The sequence below is a fragment of the Pomacea canaliculata genome, linkage group LG13, assembly GCF_003073045.1.
Source record: "Pomacea canaliculata isolate SZHN2017 linkage group LG13, ASM307304v1, whole genome shotgun sequence".
In the NCBI taxonomy this organism is placed as follows: domain Eukaryota; kingdom Metazoa; phylum Mollusca; class Gastropoda; order Architaenioglossa; family Ampullariidae; genus Pomacea; species Pomacea canaliculata.
Window position 1 is genome coordinate 11064206 of NC_037602.1, and position 27712 is coordinate 11091917.

The following is a 27712-nucleotide window of genomic DNA, read 5'->3' on the forward strand; positions in this document are numbered from 1 at the left end:
TATTAAAAAGGCCAGGCCAGCATTATGAAGTGAATGAGCTATCAACGCAAGAACCATATATAAACGATCAAATAAAAAAGCATACACACCATATCTTACCATAAAATCCTCAAGATCACAAAGCAGAAATTTCAGTAAAATGTTGAGGCATGTGACTGCTTGGCACTGAGGGAAGGACTATAGCAGAGACGACTCGTACAAATGAAGAAACTGTGATGGCGTTAGAGAAGACTAACGGCGATGAGAGAGATGATGTAAGGAGAGGGTCAACAAAAGGCCACAAGCAAGTATAATCAGTCCAGCACAATGCCGAGGACGTCATAAAAAAGTGTAGCCCGGTTCTATAGGCGCTAACAGCACAGCAAAATCCATGCAGTAAAAACAAAAAAATGAGGATAGCTGGTCCCATCAATTAGCCTGTTAGGCGAAAGGACACCACTCTCAATAATTAAATAAATATTCACAACTCTGTTGATTAGTGTAAGGAGTAATGCTCGTGGAACGAAGCGTGTTTTTAGTGCGCATTTAAAGATTCGATGGTGGGTAGGATGGTAAGGAGCGGAGTGAATTGTCTCGTTTCCTAGTTCTTAGCACCAGACGTGCGGAAGAGTTCTGTACCTTCTGCAATTTGTGGAGAAGGTATGTGGGGCAGCCTGCAAACAAAGAGTTACAGTAATCAAATCGAGATAACACAAACATTAGACAACATTGGCAGCAGCGCGCGTAAAGAGAATGTGACGGATGGCGCTGGTCTTATGCTTCTCATACCGTTCATGGTGTAAGGATGTCAGCGAGGGGCTCTACTCGTGTAAATGAAGATTAGGATTGGGAGAAAAAGAGTAATTTCTTGCTGCCTTTCGTGTATTCTGGGTAATAACCTAACCGCTTTTTTCCAGTGCTGTGAGCAAAGTCCTGACCAGATGGTGTAAATGATAAACCTACTGAGGTGAATCTGCTTCAGTTTTGATTAAAAAAAATTATGTAAGTGTTTGATTAAATTATTAAGTAGAGAATAGTAATATAGTGAATTCAAATGATTGTTCATCTAACTTTTTATGGAGTCTTATTTTTCTGCCGCAGTTTTTCCCTTCCTTTAGGTGTGTTCATCGTTGGCTGGTGCTGGATGTGAATGTCCAGAGGGGCGGCAACTGTATTGGGTGTTGGTGGAGCTCCGGACGGCGAAGGTTCTGGAAGCAGACTTGCTACAAGTGAACTTTAATCAGACTTTTACGGTGAAAAGGGAGAGTTTACTGTTTATGCGTTTTAATTCATGGTTCATTGTGTTAATCATTTTGGATGTTTTTTTAATATTCAGATTTTTGTTGCTGTTTTTGATCTTGTCCGAACATAGCTGTAAGTGATACCGTGATGAAATATACATCACTCCTAGTTTTTGAGATTCTTCTTGGGTCAGTAGTGTTATTGGTTGAAATTCGGAGATTATTTTTCTTAAACATTCGGTTATACTTCCAGTGCATATCTTTCAATAGCCATCTTTTGAAGACACACACAATTCTGGCTCCAGCAAATTATTTGCTTTTCTATTTCAGTACACTTCTTGGAACATACTTATCTGTCTGTTAGTATGAAGCACTACAGCACACACACATAAGCTACACCTGTAGATTTCCAGACAAAAGTGATTTCAAATATTATCAAAATCATGTTTAATCAAACTGCATTACAATATAGGTTAACTCTTTAAATAAGAAATTTTAGATGGTCCAGTTCACACTGTAAAACATTAAAAAATGTACGTAAGATGCTTAGTGAATTCTGTACACTGAAATAATGATAAATATTTTGCTAATGGACTTCAAAACTGGGCATTTAATCATTGTGATTTTCACATGCAAATATTTGTTTGCACTTTCTAGTTTGCAAATCCACCTCAGATGACTTTGTGGCAAAGAGTAATAATGGTTCTGGAAAAATGATCTTGAGTGCCTTGAATGGAGAAGTAATTTGTTGTGATCATTCTTTTTTTTAGCCTGAAGACTTCATATCCCTTATGTGGTACACTGAAGTTGCTCAGTCTGCAGTGGGGTGGGGAGGAATATATTTTATGCCAAGACAGCAACTAAGATGGCAAGGCAGCCAGCCCGGTTAACAGATGCCACATACAGAGAAAGAAGAGCTGAACCTAAGCAAGCCACCCTTGATGTATTAGTAACAGGTCCTAACTGTTGCACCACTGGTCCACCCCAAAGAGTTTGCAGTGCTATTGTCATAAACTAGTCATGACGCAAACTGCTTTGAGCTATCCAACAGGTGTTGCAGAACTTTATCCCATAATGTATGCCTCAAGACATACTGGCTTCCAGAAAAAAAGGTATACGTCAAAGTACTATGTTTAGTGAAATGAATTCTTCATTATTTTCTGTTTGTCACGTTGAATCCATGAGTGTCTGTGGCATCCACTGGAGGCACTCTTTCAAGACTAATATGAATTATGTTTTTGCCAGCTGTAATTATTTATTAAAATTTATTATTTTTTTCCCATTAGTTACTCATGAGTAACAAATGAAATTAACACAAATAGAATAAAGCAGATACTCCATATGCAACTGACACAAAGGCTTTATTGTCATGCAGGCTATTTTGTACAGGAATTTTGTGATGACCACTGTTCACAAGTTATACAATATCTTGGTCAATAATACCTATTTTATTCTCTCATTCTCATTGCATTAAATTATTTGTTCATAATGTCCCTGAAATAGACTTCCATCTACACAAGAAGTGCCACACTTATTGTCAGGTTTGTCAAACACCCCAGGAGAGGCCATGAAGGAATTCCTCAAACTCTTGTTCAGAAAGAGCCTCCAGATTGATTGGGCCAATGGGCAAATGAGATGATGCTCCTGATCCTGGCACCAACAGTCCTGTGGGTGTGGTCAGTGGTGGCGGAGCTCCCAATAAAGAACCAGAAGTAAAGGATGATGATGATGAATTTCGATGAGATGAGTGTGGCCTCTGTGGTAAAGAGTGAGCAGGAGGAGGAGCCCCTGATGTAGATGCCATAGCTGATGAGGTCAAAGTAGGGATCGAGGACAATGTAGATGGTACAGGAGATGGTCCAGGAGAGGAAAACGGTGACTGTGATGCAGAATGAGATGAAGAGATCACCATAGATGCTGGACTTGCTGACAAGGAGTGACAGGAAACTGCAATTGGGGAGGGTGTTGGAGCATCCAGGTTGATGACAGCTGGACTTACACAGCCGCTACTGTTACTGGCATCTGAACCATGACTGGGTCCTGGAGTAATGGTGACTGGTGTGCTGGGACCTTGAATATCATCTTCATCAGAACTATCAAGGGTCAAATCAATCACATCTTGCTGCTTTGAACCTGCAAAATGCAAGCATATAGTAAAATATAGCAAAATATATAGTACCTTTTAAGAGAGTAGTTTTATCTCCTATGATACACATCAATTGCTGTTACCCGGAGAGTTAGTTCCCCAATAAATCTGGCAGAATAAGCATGACCAAGGGAAAGTGAAAATGACCACCAAAAACAAAAAAAAAATTTATGAGAATTATTTCAATATTATAATAAACGAACTTGAGTTTATATGTGTTTGAAGTCATGCTTTGTGGAATGAAAGCACATTGGTTGATATCCCTACTACAGCCTCTCTAAGTTACAACCCAATTTTGGTGGACTATAACAAATCTTAATAGAGAGATTTTACTATATTTTAATTCTACAATATATTTTAATAAAGTATTGGCACTTTATGTATATTCTGTGAATTGTATTTTATTCCTCATGAACTCATTTCATATTAGCTCTGTTCCGTTCTGTTACCACTTTTTTTGCATTTTTTTCTACAAGAAAACAATATAAGTATTTCTTGCTAGTTAGCTGGTTACATCATTTAATTGTTTAAGAAATTCTCTTTAAAGCAGTATGTTATGTCTTTATTATAGATCTGCACATTTAAAAACAATGTACTTTCTGCCACCATTAGCAATCTAGGGTTCAAATCTTTGATTTCCTTAACACAATAATGATGCTCTGTAACATCAGGTTGAAAACAGCACATACTGTATACTTTATATACAGATTCACATGTTTTAAAGGTAGACATTACAGATTAACAGATTGATGTCACCATTTTAATAGACTCTTACCAGATGAGCTAGACTGGGGGACTGGCTGGGTCACTATGGCAGCAGGTAGCACAACTGGACTAGCAATCACATGTGTCTCTTTCTGCTGCTTCAAGGTTGTCCAGCTGCCATCTTCATGAAAAACAATCTCGTTGGTTTCTGGCGACTGGCGAAAGATCTCAACAAAATATCTGTTGAGAAAAAAAATGTTAAGAATACGACTTTATGATAATTTTAACATACTGCTCAGGTGTTAAAAAATTGCAATTTCCTACCTCAAGATTTTCTTTCATGTTTTCTTTAATGAAATAATGCTTATTACTTTGTTTTAAATATAAGATGATACGAAAACTTCCAACAATTTCACCAGGAAAAAAGTAGCCTCTCTGGCTATGCCAGCTGACAACAATGAATTGTATTTGTCCCCAAAATCTCTTCCCATCAACCTGTTCTTTTTTTAGCATTGTCATTGTTCTTGTTTAGCAGATGTTTGCTGGCCAGAGGTCATTTATATTAAAACCAAAATGTACAGGCCAAAAGTGTCCTAAGATAAAATGCACTAGCTGGTTCAGGGGTCTGCACATTGCAAGTTTTGCCATATTTTGAATACCAAAGTTATACGAGATTAAATAATTCTCTATAGTTTATTTGCGTATCATGTACAAATATTTCTTTAAAAGAACTTTATGCTTTGCTACCCTTTTCAATGTGTCTGAGTGATGGATATTTCATTTTTCATTTGTGGAAACTGCTCTTATGCATTCTGTGAAATTGTGCTGCCATCCCTAAATTGCCAAACCTTTTCCAGACTTCGTAAGCAGAATATGAAAGTTTCAAAACTTTTAATCCAAAGTAGGCAATAAAATCACAGAAATCAACTTAGACAATTCTGGGTACCTCTGCTAGTTATAGATTTTATGTATATAAGTCACAAACTACCAAAAAAATTCAACAATAGATCTTACCTTAAAGTATCAGGTTTTCTAGGCATCAGCTACTTCTCTTAATGTAACAGGTACTATCATAAGTTAGCTAGAGAAGTAAAATATATTACAAGGAATGCATTAATAAATGCAATAAACTATGTTACCACTTTTAAACATGTCAAACGGCATTTGCTTTAAAAACCATGGGTGAAAATTGAAGAAACTGAACTTATTTAAAAAAAAAAAAAAAAAAAAAAAAAGGCCAATTGCAAATCTCACCCATCAATAATCAGTTTATCGAAAGTTGCAGGTTTGTCACAGACTGGACAGATCCATGTAGGTTTTTTCTCATTCATCAGCAAAAAAGTGGAAGCATCAAAACACTGTAAGTGGGTGCAAGTACTTGCACGACAAGGTATGACCATTCGCATTTTGCCAAGCTGTAGACAATATTTAAAAGGTATGTTGATAAATGTATCATTCACATGCATAACAACATAGGCTGATTAATTCTGGCAACAGAAAAGATTATGCAGTTAAGTGTTAAGAGATATACATGATGGCATTTCTCTTTTCTGAAAATGAGGCAAAAGCCCAAAAGAAAGTTGCAATGATGCAATACCCTACATCAAAATGTCCAGCCATTTATTCGATTCACAGCCCTGCTTAACACAATGCACAATGAGTGTTTTTACCATACATGTATTTAACAGCTGTTGCATCAATAACCAAAGAACCAAACATCTAATGATGATTACAGTCGATAGCTGGATCCAGGGTTAAACATTCAATTCTCTTTTCCTATTTATAAAATTGCAAGTAACAAATTGTTTATTTGCTGTCTTTTAAAGTTACTTCAATGAAAGGAAAGAGTATATGAACTTTTGCAACCTACTCTGTGGTTACAAATCATTTATGCTGGTGATAATTGTTTTCAATGTTGCACTTGATTAGAAATATATGTAGATTACAATAATGATGAATCTGCCTGTCTCCAATGAAATGCAATTTGATTTAAACATAATATAAAGCAATGGTAATGATGCTGATAGGTAAGACATCTAGCCAACTTCCCTTTTACATTAAAATAAAAGTATGTTCAGCTCCGACCAGCAGCAACAATTTAAAAAAAAAATGATCCAGACACATACCGGACACATGAGGGAGACTCTGAGACTGGTTGTGGCAACTTCACTCTCTGGATCATGTGCCAGTTTTTCCTTTACTGAAAATTGGGAACAAACACGATTACTTGCAAAACACGTTGGGTATTAATCATAACAACTCCTATGGGCAAGTTCAGTCACCAAGCTAAAGAGAGGTTGGGTGTGCACCCCTGGCACGAGAAGCCGGGCCTATGGTGGCAGCTTTAACACAGATGAAACAAGAAGTTAATGAGACAACACATTGTTAAGAGGTACACATGCTTCCTTTCAGACTGAAATGATCGAATGTATATAACAGCCCATTCTGCTTGAACAGAAGTTTGCAAGTGAAAATTATTTATGACTGTGTACAAACATATAAGATATGAAGACATGCATTTAACTGAAATATAAGCCAGTTTTCTAGCTTGTCTACTCTTTCAACACATTCTATTCCACCCACTAAATGTTCCCCAGACACATACCAACACTCTGACCACATTATACATCCAAACATATCCAGCATTGTAGATTTAAGTCTGAAATCTATTGCATTACTGTTGCTTGTTGATGTTTAACTTGTCTGTCAGCAACAGAGGTTCTAATCACAGAAAAAATCAAACAAGGTAGTAAATTTAGCAATTAACACTGCTAAAACACCTTTTATTTATGGTTAATGAATTTTAAGGAACCAGGAACTAAGTCATTCCCTCTCAATGACAGTTCAAAGATTGAGATTTGGTTGCTTTACTGGAACAGACTTTATTTTTAGTTCCACACTTATTACACACATGCATGAACTTGAATGATCTTTATTAACACTCAAAATGTTTATTACTCCTGCAAATTAGTATTTTAACAAACCTTTTTGACTTCTATGAAAAGTGTATGCTTAACTAATTTGGGGGGTTTTAAGTGATGGTTTGTCAAACTTAGGTCTTGCTGATTTATTAGCGCTTTTTCCTTTTTTTTTTTTTTTGCACTAGTGTAGGCTAACTGAATTTACGAAATGTCAATCAACCTGAAGTTATTGTACAGTGGTCAAAATGTTGATTTCCTGGGGACAGCCAAAGTGCACCATTACCATTTGAAACATGGCTTCCACTCAGAGATTAAGTTCCAGGAATAGTATAAATGGAAATCATAAATTTTATTGTGCCCTCATCATCAGGAAAATGAAAATAAGTTACTCAGTTTAAAATCTATAGTCATCATTATTTGTTTCACACATTGATAATGGTATGAAGAAACTGTGCATCTAGGCTGTGCTCCTTTATGCCCAATAAAGAGTCTTCAAGTCCTGAGAGCCATTAGTCTAAAACTATTCAATACAAATTAAAACTGCATATTAAAAGATCATCTTTTTCAATCTTTCTTTTTCTTAATCAAGAAATTATAATCTTTGCCTTACTTAAGGCTCTGGTGTGATCTGAGTGTCGATTACCAAACTGTTTCAGGCGTTGAAGTAAAATATCTGAAGAAAGACGACGGACCAAATAGACAGCCAAACAGTAACCCTGTAAACAAAGAGCTTTTATTAACAGGAATTTCAACATTTACATTAGGCAAAAGGTTTTTTAACCTTAATGAGAACATTTACAGACATAAACAAGCACTGCTTTGAACATACAAATTATGCATTGTAAGAGAATGTCATTCTCTATCACTGTACATGTGTATTGTACATCGTACCGGGAGAGTTAGTTCCCCTATAAATCTTCAGTCAAGTGCAACAATAGCAGAATAAGCAAGACCAAGCGAAAGTGAAACCCCAAAAAAGAACCATTATGATATGTTTTTTAAAAGCTTTATTTCAACTTATACAAATGAACTTGAATTTATAGGTGCTTGAAGTAATAATTCCCAGAATGAAAGAAGTGGTTGATTTCCCTACTGTGACCCCTCTTAATTACACCCTAATTTAGGTGGATTTTAGCAAGTCTTCAGGGAAGTTTTACTGCACACAGATCTTTCTGTGCTACTACTTATCCCCACCAGAAGCCTTAACTTTATTGGTAAAAATAAATTTGTCAGCCTATTAAATTCTGGTTTCATCTCATTTCATACTCTTCTGTGACTAAGCAAATTCACTTGTTTTCTTTTCCTTGTAGGAGATTCAAAGCAGTCTGCGATAGCATTTCATCTCTCAAGTCTGGATCTTTCTCTCAATTTCGGTCAATATGGTCCACATTGACGGTTAAATAGTTACTTTCTAGGCAGTAATAAAATCAGTCCTGTGAGTTTTAAACAAAAGACAAAAACCTTAAATACTCACTCTTCCAAATTCTGATGCCCAAGATACATCCAAATGATTTGAAACTGTGGGAGATAATCTGCATAATGAGGTTATGTCAACAGGCCGACCAGGACGTTTAGGCTCTACACCTGGTTTTGATGTTGGAATTGGATTCTGTAATAAACCAAACAGTACTCTAAATGCTGGATTCTTTAAAAGTGCTCTAAAATTGTAAAGCTAAAGATCATTGTTTACTTTCTAGCTTTATTCTTTTCTTTATTTTGTGACTTTAAAATGAGATAAGTGATGATAACCACAAAATATCTTTCTGATTTTGTAAGTAGGTAGTTTAAATATCAGATGACTGTTGATTCCGACATCGATCACAATACATGAAACATCCAATTAGGCCCTTTCAGATTTGCCCCTTAATCACTTCAAGTACTACATGCTTAACACCCTAGGATCTATAAATCCTGTATATTAGTTCTCATTAAGTCAATCCTATTTCAATAGAGTATATTGAGTACAATTATAATACAGTAAAACCACTAGCTACTGCAAAAGGGGATAATGATATCCTTACTTTCAAAAATTAAAAAAGGTCCTACATGAAAGGTGTCCCCTTAAAGAGATTTGCACTTTATAGAATATCGGAAACATTTCATCTTGAATGCTTGGATCTGTCGCTCTTGTTGTAAGAGCAAGATCCATGTCTCACAGCTGCACTGTATAACAAGAGACTTGTAGAGCTTGAATGTGGTGCTAAAGCCAACACTTCACCAATATAAACTCTAAAATCCAAATACTGTTGTGCATACAATGCATTCAATATGCACACTCAAATCCATTATAAGTGAAGATAATAAAATAATTATGTACAGCAAAATGATAATAATCAAGGACATTCAAAGACTCACTGGTAATGCAGTCATCTTTCCATTTACCCGGACACAGATGCTAGGGGGGAAGTTATCTTCTTGTTCACAGCTGGTTTCAAGAAGGCAAAACCTACAAAACACCCATGCCATGATAAGAAAATAATTGGACTATAAAAACATGTGCATTGTTATCAATAATAATATTTATTTTAGAACACAAAGTTAAGCAATAAGATGTCCACCACTGACTTTTTCATTAAAATGGCAGCTTACTGCATTGTAGTTCTTCATTTAATTCAGCTTTATTTAGTTCTTCAATTGTTATGAATAATGTCTGCATAGCAATTTGTGTAACACTTGTTCAAAGTATACATATGATCAAATATTGTAGGTGCTTCACGGTACAAGATTTCTTTTCTTCACGGTACATTTCTTTTACCCTCAAGGAGCACTGGAAATACTGATACAAAGGGAAATGAAACTGAGAAATGAAGGTTATTTTCAGCAGCTAACTGTGCATCCAGGCTTGCAGGCATAGTAAAACTAATAAGCTTTGGCCAGCTGTTGCCTGGTAAGCATAAGAGTAAGACAATATAAGGATAACAGTTTGTATGCTTTGCCAAAAAAGTGAGAACAAGACAGAGGTCATTAGTTAAAGGAGGAGTTGGAGAGGATCTCTAAGGATGAACACCTTTTTTTTTTTCTTTTTTTTGGGGGGAAAAGTGAGTATATGATCACCTAATCTACCATATTTTCATGACCTCTTGTCACCAGATTTTGATTTCTTCAGTTCTCTGGATACTTTGAAAAAAAGAAAAGCTGAAAATAATTGCAGCAGTTTACCGATGCTACAGATTAGGATTTTTATCCTAAAGGAATAAATACACTTGTGTCATACTGGCAAGCCTGTTTACAGCACGACTGACTTGAATGAAATAACAGTATTAGAGCTGAGCAGACTAACAGAGAATGACCAAGAATGACACAGGGCCAGGGTCATCAATGGCTTCCCACAGCAGCACCAAGTCAACTGCCTGTGTACGCCAGATATGAATCCCACTGAAAATCTGTGGGATGTCCTGGGCCAGAGACTTACAGCCAACCACCTCCAACCAGTTCACCTCAATCAGCTGTACCAGTATCTTCAGTAAGTGTGGTAGGCAATTCCTCAAAGGACTGAGAACATTGGTTCAGTCCATGAGACCTGACTTTCTTTTTTCCTGGTATCACTTTTCTAAATTTTTAAAACATGGGTTATGTCAGTCCAAATTTTTGTTGTTAAAATGATCTGTTTCAATGAAATTGGGTGATAATATTTCATTTAATGAATCAAGAAATGCTTTGATTCAATGTTACTGTCTGTTTATTAGCACGAAACTGATTGACTATACAACTGGCCTTTCCATTGTTCTGAGCAGTATTCAATAATTAAAAATAAACTTCTAAGATTTAACTTTATTTTAAAAGAAAAAAAAAAAAGCAACAGATAGAAAAGTCTGACACTACCTTAACTGGACCTGAACAGTATATTCACACTTGGCTCCAGGACGAAAATCTCTGCAAAATGTGCTATAATATATATCAGTGCATAAACTGAAAACAATAATACAAATGCAAGCAAATTATATTCATTATTTTATACCAAAGCATAGTGATGTTTCACTACGATCAGACAGGTAAAATGTGTTCACATCTAGCCACAAACCTAAAGCAGTCCACCACAAGTAATTTCAAGACAGGAAGTATAGCAAATACATCCCCACAGTTTGTAAACATGTGTTTATAACACCTGTAGTGATATCAGTGCTAAAACCTTGCAATGCTTACAGTTATTTAAAGATATTAATACAGACTTTGAGATCTAATGATTTCTGAGGTGATATCCAAGGATTAAAGGCCTATTCAAACAAAGGGTTTCCTTAAAACTATCTTTTTTACAGCAAAAATATGCTTGAATAAAAACATAATTTATTTATAATGCCTATTTGCATACTGCCAGCAATCATGTTCAAAAGAAAAGAGAAGAGAGAGAAATGAATACACCATCTACTAAGTGAGAAACAGCAAAATATTTTACAGAAATTAAAACGTTCAGGTCTGACCACACTGAAAATAAGGACCTGGAAACATATTCTAAATACTATTTGAGGATGTCATGGAAGCAATATTCAAAGATAGATTGCTAATTCCCCGCCGCGCTTTTGCTTTTAATCTTACGATATACAGTTTCTTTAATCTTTTTCTTTTAACCATCTATGTTGGAAACTGCACATTCCAACTTTCCAGGCATGAGATCATTGTTTGATGCTTGCCTAAATTTTTTTTAGTGTGAAAATGGCTGCCTATTACTGTTGTCTACGCACACAAATCAAACTTATTCCTTATGGATAGGTGGGGGCTAAAATGATTTTTGAGACTAAAGTAGGTCAAATCCAGACACCACACCATTTTTTTTCATAATGCCCGAAGTTAACAAAATCTGAATAATAAAATCAAACTCAGTTTAGTTTCAGCTCTATAAGAAGCATCCTGCATAAATGAACCCATTAGGCAGTTATCTTTGCTTTGGGCAGTTTATTTTTGAGGAAATTGTTATGATGGTACAGCATTACATAAGCTGTCATCACCATCATCATAATATTATTCAACTGTACTACAACACATTTGTTAGTACGTTCACATTATTACTTAACCTTCTAAGCACTGCATAAAAGTATAAGTATTAGAAAGACAGGGATATTAGTTCGTTATATCACGACAGCGCGAAGTGTATCTCTCACTCACTTCCTTTCAAACACACTCACAGGGCCAAACAAATATGTGTTCTTTCACACTAATAAACAAAATGTCTTATATGAACGAATCTGCCTCCTTTTACTAAACAAAACAAAATTACGTATTTTAAAAAAAATTCCTATGATGTATTTCCTCAAGGTAGTAACACAGTGAATAACGTAACGGCTGGCCATTGATAGGTTGAAATAAGTCAGACTGTAAAGCGTTCTTCAGTTCTTCTATAACAGACCTGGGCAAGGGGCGGCCCGAGGGCCGGATCTGGCCCGCCTCCTGTCTCTGACCGGCCCGCCCGCTGGCGAAGGGATAGTATATATACTATATATATAGTAGTGGGTAAAACTGAGTTAACTACATTAGTCCGGCCAACTAAAACCATCCCAATTTCTCATGCGGCTCCTTGGGAAAATTAATTGCCCACTCCTGCTCTATAATATCCCTTTAGACACAATGTCTAGGCATTGACTCTTCACTTCAAAGAACACAACCACAAACTTCAAAACGTTCCTTAGGTCCTCTAGGCACACTGTCTCGGCACAGGCTTTTCACTTCAAAGAACACAACCACAAACGGTTCGTTAGGTCCTCTATAAACCAGTTTAGACACACTGTCTCACCAATGGCTTTTTATTTCAAGTAATGCAAGAAATACCTTCCACTCACTATTAAACATCCAGTTTCCTGTCTTCTCATCCTTGTTCTTCCCAATCATTCTCCCCAAGACTGGCCAAACGCTCTCACTCACGCATCACACGTTTTTTTTTTTTTTTTTACATCATGGATACATGCATTCAGAAAACTGACGTTGGTCACACTCTGCTGTCCTTGCTTGTGCGCTTAGGCCTACCACTCCAACTACACCTGTCACACAGGACTATGACAAGTGTTTGAAACTGTGGCTAATAAGTACTTAAGCACCTTTTTTAATAAAGACCAGACCGCAATTTATAAGGACCTACTTGCTAACGATAAGCACATCTATGGCCTTACTTTGCCCATCACCAAATCTACAAACTTATAAGCACCTATAAGAACCATATGCACCCTGTAAATTATGTCCATATAAAGGATATATAATAATTATTTTTGTAAAATAAAAAAAGTGTCAACTGACCTTGACATGGCAATATCTTGTGCCTGCTGAGGTGTCAGATGAAATACAAAACCGGATTCCTGAAAGCGGCTTGTACTCTTTGGCACTGACAGAGAAAACTGTATTTTACAACTTGTCAAACATTAAAAATAACAGGTAAGTGAACTATCATGTTGGGTTTAAATGTTACACACTGATGTTTGGAATCATGTCTGATCAAAATTTTGTGGTAAATTTCAGAGAGATTCCAAATGAATTGTTTACCTACAATCACATCCAAAACAAAACTTCAGGTTGATTTATGGTGGCCGTATTGTTTGCATTCTTTTTTTGCAAAAGAAAACAGACTGACATTAATGTGTAATAATGACCGTCCCATTTAACAAGCGTCAAGTAATGCTGGAGTACTGCTAGCAGTTTTACAGCAGACCCATTTAACAAGTGTCAAGCAGCATTAAAACTCTTTGCCTACTGAAGTGGCCTAGTGAGCTAGCCTGAAATGTTCCCTTTAATCTTTCTCATGGCCACCCACAATGAATGGGAAGTGGTACAGGTGGACAATGAGGACAAAAACCTTTGCCACAAGTTTTTTGCTTTGTTTGAAAATATAGCAAGCATGCATGTTTTGCTTTCATTTGGAACAATGACAAGCTCTCACTCATTCACTATGCTTCAAACAAACTGAAAGTGCCAGCTATGTTAAAACTGAAGCACCAATACCTACTGAAATTATTTCTTGTACTACTGACACATAAAAACAACTTACTTAGACTGGTAGGTTTGAGAAGCTCTCCAAGGACATCATAAAATGGCAGTCGTTTGAAGCGTACATCAGGATGCACAGGAATTCCTGTCGATACTGGGCTGACACTAGCTATGTTTTTATTACTGAAGTCTAGTGGTCCTGAAACAGGAGAAAATGACTTGGACTACTTGTGAGGATTGGGGCATGCATATTCAATTCCACTTTTTAGGATGGCATCTTTTCAGCTCAGCAAAATAAGATAGCTGTGGTGATCACTTGGCTGTAGTTTAACTTTGAAGAGGTTTTGTTCTAATCGTTGGCTCACAAACCTTCCTTAAAGGCTCAGGGGCAGCACGGGGTTAGGAGCCCAGGAAAAAATAAATGCATAAATTATGAGCTATAGAAAAAAAGTTAAGTATCAATGAAATCAGGATGAAACAATCTTGTCTGTCTTGTACTTTTCTTTTCTGATTATTACTGACTAAAGAATCAGCTTAGAGTACCTGGAAATTTCTATCTTGCACAAAGTTCAGCTCAGTCATTTCAAAAAATATTTTGCATGGTGGTCTAGATATTGTTTTCACTTCTTAATGTAGGATGGGTAAGTTTATTTCTTTGCTTGTGACTGGTACTTTCTGTACCTCCTGATCTTTTGTGGCTTTGACACTGTACAACTCTAACCAACATTTTCTTTATTTCTTGAAGATTTTATGCTATTATCCAAGACTGTTGCGCTCTCATTATGACACTTTAGTAGTCCTGAATGTTTTGACTTGTCCAAGTTCTCTTTTATTCACACATTCCTATATCTGCTTACCAAGAGGACTCATTCCTGGGCTGACCATCTGCTGATTACCCTCAGTGGGTACCATAACACCTGGGGGCTTCCAGAACCAGTGAACCGTCTTCTCTGTGTTGATGCGTAAATTTGTCTGCAAGAAGCAAATTAATAAAATATTTAATTCAAGACAAGATGTCAACAGCTGGGGAAGCCATTTATAAAAATGCAAAATGCAGTTTTCAAAGCTTGCTGTGATAGTTAGACATTCTGAAGCAGCTGGAGGAAGACAAAGTTTGAAATTGATACTGCCAATATGCAGATCTCAAATGGCAAGATGGCGCAGATGTGACAGTAGAAATTAATAAAATGGCACAGGAAAAGATGAAAAGTGGCACAGACACAGAAATCCATCCAGGATCGTAGCAAATGTACTGCTGGGCATTAGACACAAAACTTCATGCAGATCAACAAACAAATATGAAAAGTGCGGGAGAGGATTCACCCTTGAGCCAGTTAGGCGAAGAGACATCACTCTCAATCCAAGAACACAGGAGCTCAAACTTGGAACCTGCTCTGTAACAGCAAGTATCTACTCTTAGTCTTGGAAAAATATCTGAACATCAATCTGTAGCAATTAACAGAAGCTGTGTGCTGATAACAATGAGGAGTGAACTGATATGAATGACAATGACCAACTTAATTTGTCCCTGTGGGCAATATGAATGAGTGTTGGATTTGACTTTCCTTAGCTACTAAATTGAAGTGTTTTCTAGATTTCTTGATGCATCTTGCAAAATAATGCTTCTAAATACAAGCCCATATAGACCAATTTGTTACCTGGTGTAAAAATAATTACTGAGAATTGAATGTGGTTACAACTAAAGAAACTTCAAGAATAGAAAAAATTACAGCAGCTAACCATCAGCAATGAACCAACTGATATTGTAAGACAATACAAATACTTTGGGCTATGTAAACTATCTAGTCCTCATAGATTTAGAACCTGTAAAAGCTATAAACATATTTTATGCATGGCAAACTGTTGATCAGGCAAAAAGTTTGAACTCCTATACTGACTAGACCTAGATCCACACTAAACTGATGGAAGCCTGTTACCATACAAATGACACTTTTGTGTGTGTGTGTATAAATGTGTTCAAAATAAAAATTAGAAAGACCATGGTAGATGCCTGGTTTCCCTTCTATTTCAGAGAAGTCCCTTGTTAAGAAGAAATGAGGAAAGAACAGCTCATATAAATAGTTTTTATTTGTTCTGCTGAAACTTTTAGCTTTTAGTTCTTTTCTTTTCAAACTACTTTAATAAAATAGTTTTTACACATGCCTGAGTGACTGAATGATGTACACTGTGATGTAATTGAGTTCAGTCTCATGTTTATTAACACCTGTCAACTGTTGCAGCTACTTTAAAAGTGCAATGATTATCCATAACTGCTGGAGCTTCCACAAAATGGCTTAACATATTCGAAATGCATCAACAATATGGTGTTGTTTAATGTCCTTTATATATGAGGAGCAGTCAACAAAGCTGCACTTTTATTGGGCTATTTTATGTAGATTAACTACTTCATAATAAATGATTAAAATACATTATGCTCAGAGAAAAGCTACATATGATGTCTGTCATCTGCAGTAATGTATTATAAATACAGTTTTTTGAAATTCATCATGAATAAATTGAATTCTTACATTCTTAGAATTAAAAAAAAAAGAAGATAAAAATCCACCCTGTTGCATGCTAAAGGTCTGCTTCATTTGTGCATCCTATCACCCAATTGAAACACAAGTTTCCCTGGTACTTCAACTAAATATGGCATGGTCTCTTTGGAATAATCCTGATGATGCCTGCAAATTACCATTTCTGTGTCAGTTTTACACTTACCTATAGAGTTCTCTGATTTTGATTTGCACTGGCATAGAACACCCCTTCTGAACCAAGAGTAAAGCTCGTTGCAGTAGCTCCTGCTTGCGACCACTCTTATTTCTTCCTGCAAATCCCAGCAGTACTTGCAGTTCGGATACACGGAAACTCATAACCATATGCTGCAAAATAATACAAATATTTTTTAAATCATTGGGGTAGGTATGCGCAGATCAGAATATAATTTTTTTTCAATTTTTTTTATTTCAAACTATATGAAAGATAAAATCATTTGGAGTTTTCAAAGCACACAGAATTTTGTACACGTTTTCTTTCAATGGAACTAAGGAAAAAATGTTAAAATGACTTAGAAAAATTTCTATCACGATGCCTGAACACGTGGCAGGGAACATCCTTATATAGCTATACAGTTCCTTTAACAGTGAATACTTAACAAAGTCTAATATTTACAATATGAGGGGAGACATTGATGCATGCCATACATCACAGAATGGCAACTAACACCTCTCAACTTAAGAATTTAAAAGACTGGTGAATACTTCAAAGTCTTTTTCTGCCAAATATCTTTATCCCATATTCTATATGGTCTAAAAGCATGTTACACTAGTTAAGTGTGGAAGTGTGCTTGTACACCAATCATATTACTATGACTACTTACAAACCAATGCCAGTCACTTAAATGTTTTGTTTAGAAAAGAACTGTTAGCTCTTTAGCACATTACTGTTCTGTCGGTTCACTTTGGTTAGATAATTCTGTGTCCAAATGCAGATCAGCAAAAGAATGCCCTTGGTTGTTAAAGCCAATTGGCTTCTCAATACACATGTGATTATATTGTACATGGGTTTAATTGGTGTTGACCTAGCTAATGGGTTATGAGTGTACTCTAGTGAGCAGTTGATTGATGCAAAATAGTTTTTATGGCTATTTGAGCTGATTAACTGCCCTCTGAATTAGGCTATATTTGCTGTAAAAAAGCACAGTAAGTTTGGTTAAAATCGATGTAAATAAAAACCACCACCACTGCTGGCTTTATGGTTTGTTGTGATGGACCAACAAAGCACATTTTGACACACCTCAGAATAAGAGTTTTCCTAAGCCAAGTATGTGTGATCAAGCCAGCCCTATTTAATTTCACAGCACACGAGGCCACAATGTAGCTAATTATGAAGGCATATAACTCTTGAGTTTCTGTCAAACATATATGATAAAAAAAAGTGAATTTAATTGTTAAGAAGCTGTGAATCATTCCTTAAAGATCTACCCAAGACCTGGCACAGATCACACCCTGAAAACTTAGTTCACTAACTGGGGAAAAAACTGTTCAATAACATTGTAAACAGAACTATTATAGGAAAATCTAACAAGAACTGCTTCCTTTCATCTGTTTACAAGTGATGTTATCTTAAAGACCAAACAAGCCACATGTTCCAGAAAGTATAATATGGCACAGAAACATGTTTCTGACACAAAAATGTCAGTTGCTGAAACCACAGACATATGCAAAAGAAAAATTCTTACAGCCTAAGCAATGACTTCTTTACCAATTGAAAGATCACAGTAGCCCCACATCATCTGAATATGTAGAGCCAATTTTACACTTGAAAAGATTTGCGGGTAAATCACAATCGTAACCATTGCTAAGGAAGCATCAAAATGATGAGATAAATGCTTTGCTCAACAATCAGTGCCAGCTGCAAGATGTAAAAACTAGATGTTTTCAGCCCCCCCCACCCACACCAAAAAGCAAAATTCTAAGGACACCAAACCTTTATTGTTGTATAATTTGTGTGAAAGTGGGCAGAATTAAAAAAAAGTGTTTCGGGATCAAAAAGACACAATGAAGCCAAAATCTTTCAAAAATAAATAACGTTCAAGCTTATAAACACCATAAACACCAGGACTGCAGCATTTTCTCAATACAGCATACATAACAGTAAGTCCACATTCGTTTTAGTGGCAACAAAATTGTTAATGATTAGCTAAGCAATGCCCTCATTTGTCAACCACAGCATTTTTAATAGGAACTATGGAAGCAATTTTAAAACAGTAACTACAGGTATGGGCAGAGTGTGTGTGTGTGTGCACATGCATGAGTGAGCATTTCAGTGTGAGAGCATCATGTGTATGCATATGTGGCAGCTGGGATAGAACTGCAATGAGAGTCTGCTGCTCGTGAAAAAAAATAGCATCACACTCTCTGAGAAGTGAAGTGTTAGAAACCACTTTTCCTGGGGCCAGTTTTTGTGAAGGTGTTGCCCATATCCTCTTTCTTGCTGTTGCCTCTCCCAACCCTTGAAGTCAAGCACCCATTCAATGGCTGTTGACTGTCAACTAGTCGGAGTTCACTGTACCACATGGACGCTAAACCATGCACCTTCAGCTTGTGCATCAGTACTCGGCTATCCGCTTTCCCCAGGGAATAAGAACATCTTCAAAGCTTGGGCTTTTGAGGACGTCATTCACAGCTGATTCTTTTATAGTACAGGAAGAGATGTAGGAAGATTTTACAGCTGGGTGGCCGACACAGTGAATCCTGTTGGCTCCTCTAATCCTGTCAGAAGGATGGTAGTGTACAGAGTATGAGGTCTATCAACCCTTTTAGATATCTAATCTTGAACAGCATTAACAGCCTGTCAAGATGCTTTTACTGCTCAAGACTATCCCTTAAGGCTTCTGGAGGTGAAAAATGATGAAATGTAGAATTTCTTCATGACAATTAATTCAGGCCCATTTGGCTGCTCTTATCCACACCCTTTTTAGCCATTTAAACTATTGCTGTTTGTGTGGATCCCATATGGATAAAGAAGGCTCTAGCAGAGATGAAATTCAAAGTAGTTGTCTCTGGAATTTCTGCATGGAAAACTTGCTGGTTTGATTCCTTGTTTCACTTGACTTCTTTAGATCACGAAAGATCATCTTTCACTGTCATGCCAACCTACTTGCAAAGGCCTACTGATCAACTGTTTGTTCATGAAGCATGAGAAGTGGAGGGTGCTACACTTGCCTGAACTGAAATTCATCTGCCATGTTGTCTCCTAGTCTTCCAGTTGATCAAGGTCAGTTTCAAAGTCAGAAACAATGCCTGGAGGGAACCTGAAAAGTGTGTGAAATTTTGGTGTACATGGTTGTACAGAGTTTTTCTTTCATGTGTCATTCTGGTTTAATATGGTGTCCCTTCTCTACGTCAGTGAGCTCATATTTTTGTTGTTTTGTTTGCATGCTGCATATCTGTGGTTGGGTTTAAATATCAGCTACACTTTTTTAAACTACTGTTCTATTCAAAGAGTAACACTGTAAAGCAATAAAACTTTCATACTATAAAAACAATGAAACTTCTCCACTTTTTCACTAGCTACAAACAACAAACTTACAAGAGTACACTAAAACTAAGCAACTTTCTTTAATTCCAGAAAATGTTGTACTGATCACACTTCATTTATGAAATCTTCGTATTTCTGTTTACAAACAATTGTTCTCAAGTTTCACTATTGTAGATTGACTCAGGTCAGTACTTTCAAAAAGCAAGAGTCAACATCTGTCACATTTCATACCTCTCTCCTGTTTGGTCTTTTGTGAACTGGAAATAAGATGTGGCATAATTCCCTCTGTCCCTTTCAAAAGCCTAAGAATAACTTATAGCATCAATTTTGAGTTACCTTACTAAATATCCGAAGACTTCATTCCTATTGCTTAATGTAATTCACTGATTAGTATTAAGAAATCTCCTATCATGACCTAGAAGCTGATTATAACATAAAACTGGTTATAACATAACATTACATATAAATAAGCACACGCCATTATGAAAATAAGTACTTTTATGCGTGAACTTACGTGCGAGGGGTACCCACGGACTTACTTTCACCTCTGGGGGTACAGTCAAGAAAAAAGTTGAGAATCTCAAAGTGACAAAAGTTAACTACCGTCTCACAGAATATATTACTGAAAGTTTTACAAAAAGGGAGTAATAGTATGACAATGAGAATGAACCAAAAATTCCAAATAAGAAATAAAAGTATATAGGGCATGTGTCTAAATTATTTTCTTAAACCAGTGTTAATGTAAATTTCATGGCAACAAAACAACAACAAAAAAAAGAAATTGGCGAGCATCACTCTTAATGTTTCCCCATTATAAGTCTGAGCCCCTGCAAGTCTGTTTATCTTTTATTTTTTATCTCTATTTTATTCTAGACTTACTTTACTTTTTATTGGTAATGTGTTAGCTTAAAAGATAAGATCTTAATTTTTTACTATCTCTGTATAATAAAGATTACCAATCTGTTAACAAAGGAAATCAAATTTTCCATCTCAGAACATTTTAGTGATAAATATAAAGAAAGAACATTTCTTGTATGAGACAAGAAGGAATAAAAACATTGAATTCATCACTGTCTTTTTTACTATCAGTTAATTTTCAAGGTAAACTCTTGCATTTATCCCTGTCCTAAATACACTTTTATACTTAGAAAGACCAATGCAAAAACATAAGTCCCTTAAAGACTGTACTCAGACAAACATGGTCAAAAATGCCCAAATTTGTTAAGAATGGCCTTAAATAGTCAGTACAGCTTTTCACTGTGCTGGAGTTGCAACAAATGAGGACCACATCAGCTCAGTCCTGTTTTTTTTTTCTAACCTAAAAACCAAAACAAAATTTATAGTTAGTAAAAACCACCAGAACTTTTTGAACCATGTCTTATACATTTTATTTACAAATAAGCATCTAACTGCCAAAAAAAAAAAAAAAAAAGAAGAAAGCTGTTGTAATTTTGGCACTCTTAGCAGCAAGTATTGCCTGTTCCAAAAGGCATTACTCAATATTCTGCTAGCTATTCTACCTATTGATATATGTTTACAGCATTAACATCAAACAGAAGTGAAACTCACCTTCTATAGAGAGCAAATTGAAAGGTCTTGAACGCTGTAGCAATATGACCACTAGAAAGTTTGTTTAGTTTGTTGATTTCAGCCATGATGTTTCTGTGAAAATGGTGCGTGCTTCATTCTTAGGTGTTGCACTTCTATATCAGATATGATACATCTATACTGACTGCATAAAACATATCTTGAACAGAAATTTGTCAACATTTCACTTCGATGTAATACTTTTTTGTCAAAAATATTTCAATTAGGTTCACCAAAAGTTCAATAACTCTTCAGTTTAGAACATAATTTGTCTTTTTTTGGGTGGTCTATTACATTATATTTGTGAAGTGCATACACAAAGCACTGTCACAACCATGCTGGGAAGTTGTTTTCACAACACTTCTGGCCATGAAGATGACATCATTCAATAATGAATAATTTATTTAAATTGTGAAATAAAACACACAAAACATGTGACATCTTGGTCTCGATGTTGCGCGTTATAAGTTCACATTATTATTATTATTATTTTTATTTACTGCTTTATCTTTTCCAACTGTTAGTTTTTTTTTCACACAAGAAAAGGATTACTTGGTGATTTTCATTTAAGAATAACTGAGTTCAGACCCTGTCATTCTGCGTCAGGTGTTTAAAAGATGGTAATACAGGAATAATCTGCCTTGGTTACATAATTTCTTTCCTGTTCAATTATGTTTTAAGGCTTATAGGTCAGAAGTACAAAAATGTGGAATATGTTGCCAATGCCTCATCTTGGTAGGATGATCATATCCTGCTAGCAGATCTGGTATGTTCAGAAATCTGGTAGGAAGAAAGCCATGAACCATGGTCAGAATTTCTTCAAACTTTTGAAAAATTTTCTGCATTAGCTGTGGCACATACTCTGTGAACAGAAAAAGTTGTAGAGCATAATACTTTCGTGCATAAAAAATAAAAGGTCAAGTAAAATCTATAATATGATTGAAATCAATATTTCAAGTGGTCATCAGTATCAGAAATTTGAGCAATCTTCAGCAAACATAATATGAAATTTATCATCACCCTACAAGAGATAAGCATTTATCACAAACAGTTGGCTCTTTTTTCACTCCTTCTATATGCTTCACCCTTGCAGAAAAGTTTCAGGTGCGTATTAGTGGGGGTGTTAATTAAATGTTCCCATAAAAACGTAAGTAAAAACAAAAATATAGTTCTGGTTTCTACATCTGTCCTAGTGAGAGCATTTAACAGTAAATGGTGTATTTATTTCCATTTCTTTTTTTTTTTTTGGAGAAACACGACCAAACAGAGGTGCCAGAATAGTGCAGTTTTAAACAAAAACAGACTACAGCTGCTTGTTTGCTGGTGAAATCTTGCTCCTTGAACACAATGGTGCAATGTCTCTACCTCAGTGTGCACTTTAACATTTGACATTTATTTTAATTGACAGTCAGGAAGACCAAGCTTTCACTTGAGCTACTAATGGGTCTACCAGGGTTAAAAATAATTTTTAAAAATTATTTCATATACATTAAAAATATATATATTATGAACATTCTCTGAACACCTACTGTTGCTAGTGTTTATAAAATAATTAAAATTAAAAATTTTAAAAGCCATGTACACACTGACAAATATAATGAAGTGCACACATTATTGGACTACGATTGACTAGACGATACACAATTTCTTCGGTTGTATTACCTCCCCTGAATCAAGGTATCAACTAGGCCACTAGGGTTGTTCTGCGCAATACAGTGAATTACTATTTATATTGGAGACCTTGCATTTGACCCATCTTATAGTATTTATTATAATTGGATTTACTATGAATTATTTCCCTTAAGGAACTAAAATAATCAATCAGGTATTTTGTAATATTTGAAAGTAGACAATGAGTTGGTTGTTCGACCATAGTTAACATTTGAAGTCTGAAGTATATTCTAATAAAATATTTCAGTTTGGACTTTATGTTTGCATATATTGCGTAAATAATTGTTCTAAAATTTCTGCCCTGTTCACGACAGCAGCTCTCCACATAGTTACAGCCTTTCACCTGAATTTAGGACAAGAAAACAAAACCTATATACTTGCAAATCACATTATTTAAATGATTAAAAATGTGCTTTCAAACAGTGTGTCAATGATAATGATAGTTGTTTTTATTGTAAGTAAATGTGTAAATATTGGAACACATTATACTTCATGTAATCACGACTGCTGTAAATGTTCAGTTGCCTTTTTGGTCTGTACTGAACGAGTTAACTGTAGGCAAACTGTATTTGGCCTTCTTAAATACAGCAACTTTCTACATTTCCTCATCATCCAGAAGTGTTCTAAGTTTTCATTGTAATGAAAGCCAGGAAAATGTTGAAATCAATAAAATAATGCAAAATAAACAGCTTCTAATGTCATGAGAGAAAAAAAATGGAACTGACAGATAACCAATGTTATAATTACCTGCAGTACATTCCAGATAGGAAAAATGCTGTGTGCTTGGGGCAAAACTTTATTATCAGGCTACTGAAGGTTTCCAAAGCAGATGTCTAGTGCAGTGGAGACAGCTTCTTGATATCCTTTGCTAGGTATCTGTTCCTCAGAACACTTCCTATTTCTTTGAACATCTGAATCTGTTTGAAGGAACATGAAAATAACATTTAATACAGAACCTATATTATTTTATCTAATAAGTTCCGATTTTGTTTGGTTCCTTTGCTTTTTTATTTACAAGGTGCAGCCTTTCTTGTACCAACCACACGCACATAATCCCTTTACTTTTGTCATTCATATCATAAATTATAAGTTAAGCTTATGGTTTCAAACTAAATGCAATGTGTCTTTACTTGGTGGTAAACCAGCCCTTCATTATCTCTTCTCGCAGAAGTCCATAAAAGTATCCTAGAAAAAATAATTCGTGTCCCTCATTCAAATGGTTTAGTTGACTTTCTCATTTAGCTAGCATGTGCTAGCCACTAGGAGTAGATACTGCCATCCAGTCCAGATAGTCGATGAAAGACTTTCTCAAACTTCTCGGTCTTTCAATTCCACCTTTGTTGGCAAGATGTGTCAAAATGTTTTGTTTCTGATCAGGCCTAAAAAAAGAATTTCCCTAAAATGAAATCCCATCACTCAGTTTGTGTTTACTTAAAGCCAACAGTACTTAAACAATATATTATTAAACAGTTTGTAACAAAACAAAGTAAAATATGCAGGTATTAAAAGCTTAGGTTACTTTTACATATGCTAAAAATCTTTAAAAAACTGGCATTTTTAAATAAACTTGTCTCAACTTACCTTTTTCAACATGCCACTTGTCACAATAATATTCTGGTATGAATGAAGAGCAACAAATACGTTGTACGGGGTTGGCATTGTAAACTTTTTCTTGTTCTTTTGATGAAGTTAATCCACACTCTTCAAATATTTAATGCTTTTCAGGAAATCCAAGCATTGGTATACCAGTCTTGTTACTTGAATTGGTCAACCAACCAAAAACTGCTCAAATTTTGCCCATCTTTGTGCGGCTATCAAAAGCATGGCTTACCAAAATATGGCTGGTTTCGGGGTTAACAACGTCATCCCCACTCATTTTTGTCATCAGGCTAGGGAACGTCAGTGATGTATGTTTTTTTGTATGCTACCGATTCACATTTATCTCATTTCAGTATTTTTAAGCTTTATTAATGCTTATAAAGTGTTATTTAGTAAATCTGACATTGCATATCATTATTTTATCACATCCATGCAGAATTAAAATATACTCCACTTTTGTTATCTGAGTTTAGTCACACTTCAATACAAAACCTTAAACCTTAGGATACAAATGACACAAATAGAAAATGAATACCAAACTGAAAAAAATCTTATTAACTCACTATAGTGTGGACAGGAGGCATTCACCCCTAGCCAGGTTTATTCCTTACTATTCTTTGAGAAGCAGCGGACCCGATTTTGGGGAGCCCCCTCTACTGATTTGCAATGAACCACAAGGAGGTGATCAAGAAGCTTACAAGAAAAGAAAAGCTTTACAAAAGCTTGTAACCAGAAAAAGAATCAAAGATGATCAAGAAATCCTGTTTTGAAGACTGATGAATGTACTGCAAGGTAAGCAAGACAACATGGAGTTCCACAAAGAAAAGCCATCACCAAGTAGAATGAAAGTTCCTGTTGTGGCTGCCAAGAACTTTGGACCTGTCAATGAAGATAGACACGAAGCAAGGATTGTCTGGAGGGAGAAAAGATGGGCACTGCCCTCACACAAAACAGCTACCCTTCATATCCAGCAACTAAAAGGCCAATGGCCTATTTTTACAGTTAACATGCAAAGAAAACCACCTGAAGATTAGTGTCAGTAGCCGGCCTTTCTTTTGATATTATTTACAGGAAATTATTTTTAAACTGAAGTACCAAAAAACTGCATGGTAAATTTGCAAATAATATTTTAAGCCCACAAACATACTCTATGCAACTTTAATACATCACTGTTAATAACAGGGTACAAAAAATTTTCATCTCCTATTTCTTGTGATGAGTGAATTCTTCGCACGAAAACTGGCGGAATCCAACAAAGTAAACATAAGAATAAACATCGACTAATTGTGGGAAAAAAGCTATAAACGGCTTGAATTTCAAATCAATATATTTTTAATGTAAAATATCTTACAATAAACCGCGAAATCGTAAATCGGAAAACTATCAACAGCAAGAATACAACAAAAGCTTAACTTCATTGGAACTACTCACGAAATCACGCAAAGGATCGCCTATCAAATACTGGATAAACAGAAAGATAACTATAAATAAAAATAAACAATCAAAGGATGTTTCGAACATCTACTGACAAAAAAGAAGCCAGATGTGAGCTTACGTAAGGAATTCCAATGGTTTATCGAGTTAAGCACAGATTCTGAAATGCTTGAAAACAAATGATACATGCAACAATACCTTCAGGTCCGCAGAATCCGCCATTTCCAACGTGCACTGCGCATGAGCAGACTAGCTTGTAACAGTTATTTCCCCCGTTCCATTTTTGTTGCGTCCCCTTTACTCTGCAGTTAGTCCATGAGCTGTAACATTGTAACAGATGTCATTACCTTGACCTCCCATATCTCTCAAAACTTTCCCTTCAGCCTCGAATGTTACGGAAATTCTCCCCAATGATAAACGCTTTTTTTTTTCTTCTTAACTTAAGAGTTTTGTTCGTGATACAACTTTATGTAGCTTTGCTGGCGAACTGCGTACAGCTAGCATACAAGTTTGATATGCTTCTACAAGATACTTATAATAATACATACATATATGTATAACCAAGCAGGCCATAAGAAAGACCACTCAACCTTTGACCCTTTTCGCTTTAAACTGGTTTCCGTATGTGCGACGTGAATTAAAAGTATAATGTTTGTACTTTAATTTGTTGATTATTGAAAGGCGCGTTTTGACAGCGTGCAAAGTAATTTTCTATGGGAAATATTTTAATCATCGTATAAATGGTACAATGCTGACTGTTATATCACGGACTTATATAGGTGGATTGCTGTCTGTCTGCCAAGACCAACGCTTAGCCTCCTGCAAAGTGATCCGCTGTTAGTCTCGGCGAGCCTAATTTCAAAAATTAAAGAAACTTTAAAAAGTTTACAAAGGGAGTATAGTGACTAGCATGAGATTTGTGTGTGCATATGAATGTGTACGTGTGTTCAGTATCTTTTGTGGTATATTTAAATTCTTTGCCTAGGAATAACTATAATAATTTAGTCCTGGCAGGCCTTACACACAAAAATAACTTACAAACTAAACTAACAGTATAAGGTCTGTTATAAATATGAACAACATGGTTCATTTACCCCCCATTCGTTATTTTAAATTTCTGTTACTTATCTGATCCAAGAGGGTTTTTCAAAATCCAGCTAAGAATTCTTTAAGACAGCAATATAGCATTTTAGAGTATAGCGACTAAATCTTAATTGTAGATGGATAAGGACAGGAATAAAGACAGGAATAAATCTTATATGGCTTACCCATTAAACATTACCCCTATTATCAATGCATTACATTATTTACAGGTCTGTGACAAACTGATTAAAACGGACGATACAATTACTCAGTAATCCATTACTTAGCAAGCATTACACAAATAAAAAACAATTACTAAGTTTAAAGCACGTTTTCTTTGAAGTGTCCAATCATTGCTTTGTCTGGGTTAAACTAAATGCTGCCTGGAATTAATATGA

The 27712-nt window shown here is 35.7% G+C and overlaps 1 protein-coding gene and 1 long non-coding RNA gene across 4 annotated transcripts; both read right to left on the minus strand.

The window, feature by feature from the left end:
• Positions 1-2562: 2562 nt before the first annotated feature.
• Positions 2563-26463, minus strand: LOC112554422 (E3 SUMO-protein ligase PIAS2-like). The gene is made up of 15 exons (XM_025222192.1): positions 26430-26463; positions 26229-26258; positions 16620-16780; positions 15193-15292; positions 14756-14870; positions 13960-14097; positions 13215-13299; positions 10815-10865; positions 9348-9438; positions 8467-8601; positions 7603-7708; positions 6198-6271; positions 5326-5486; positions 4142-4311; positions 2563-3353 (listed from the first exon to the last, which is right to left on the minus strand). Exons 1-15 carry the CDS (start codon positions 26451-26453, stop codon positions 2767-2769), a joined length of 2028 nt encoding a protein of 675 aa, XP_025077977.1. The 5' UTR covers positions 26454-26463; the 3' UTR covers positions 2563-2766.
• Positions 19625-26222, minus strand: LOC112553842. Of its 3 annotated transcripts, none has more exons than XR_003097126.1 (4): positions 24329-26222; positions 23946-24115; positions 20172-22389; positions 19625-19713 (listed from the first exon to the last, which is right to left on the minus strand). It is a non-coding gene; the product is annotated as an uncharacterized LOC112553842 (long non-coding RNA). The 3 variants fall into 3 exon arrangements; XR_003097127.1 differs by lacking the exon at positions 19625-19713 and having other exon boundaries at positions 19720-22389; positions 24329-24577; positions 24780-26222; XR_003097125.1 differs by lacking the exon at positions 19625-19713 and having other exon boundaries at positions 19720-22389.
• Positions 26464-27712: the final 1249 nt, after the last annotated feature.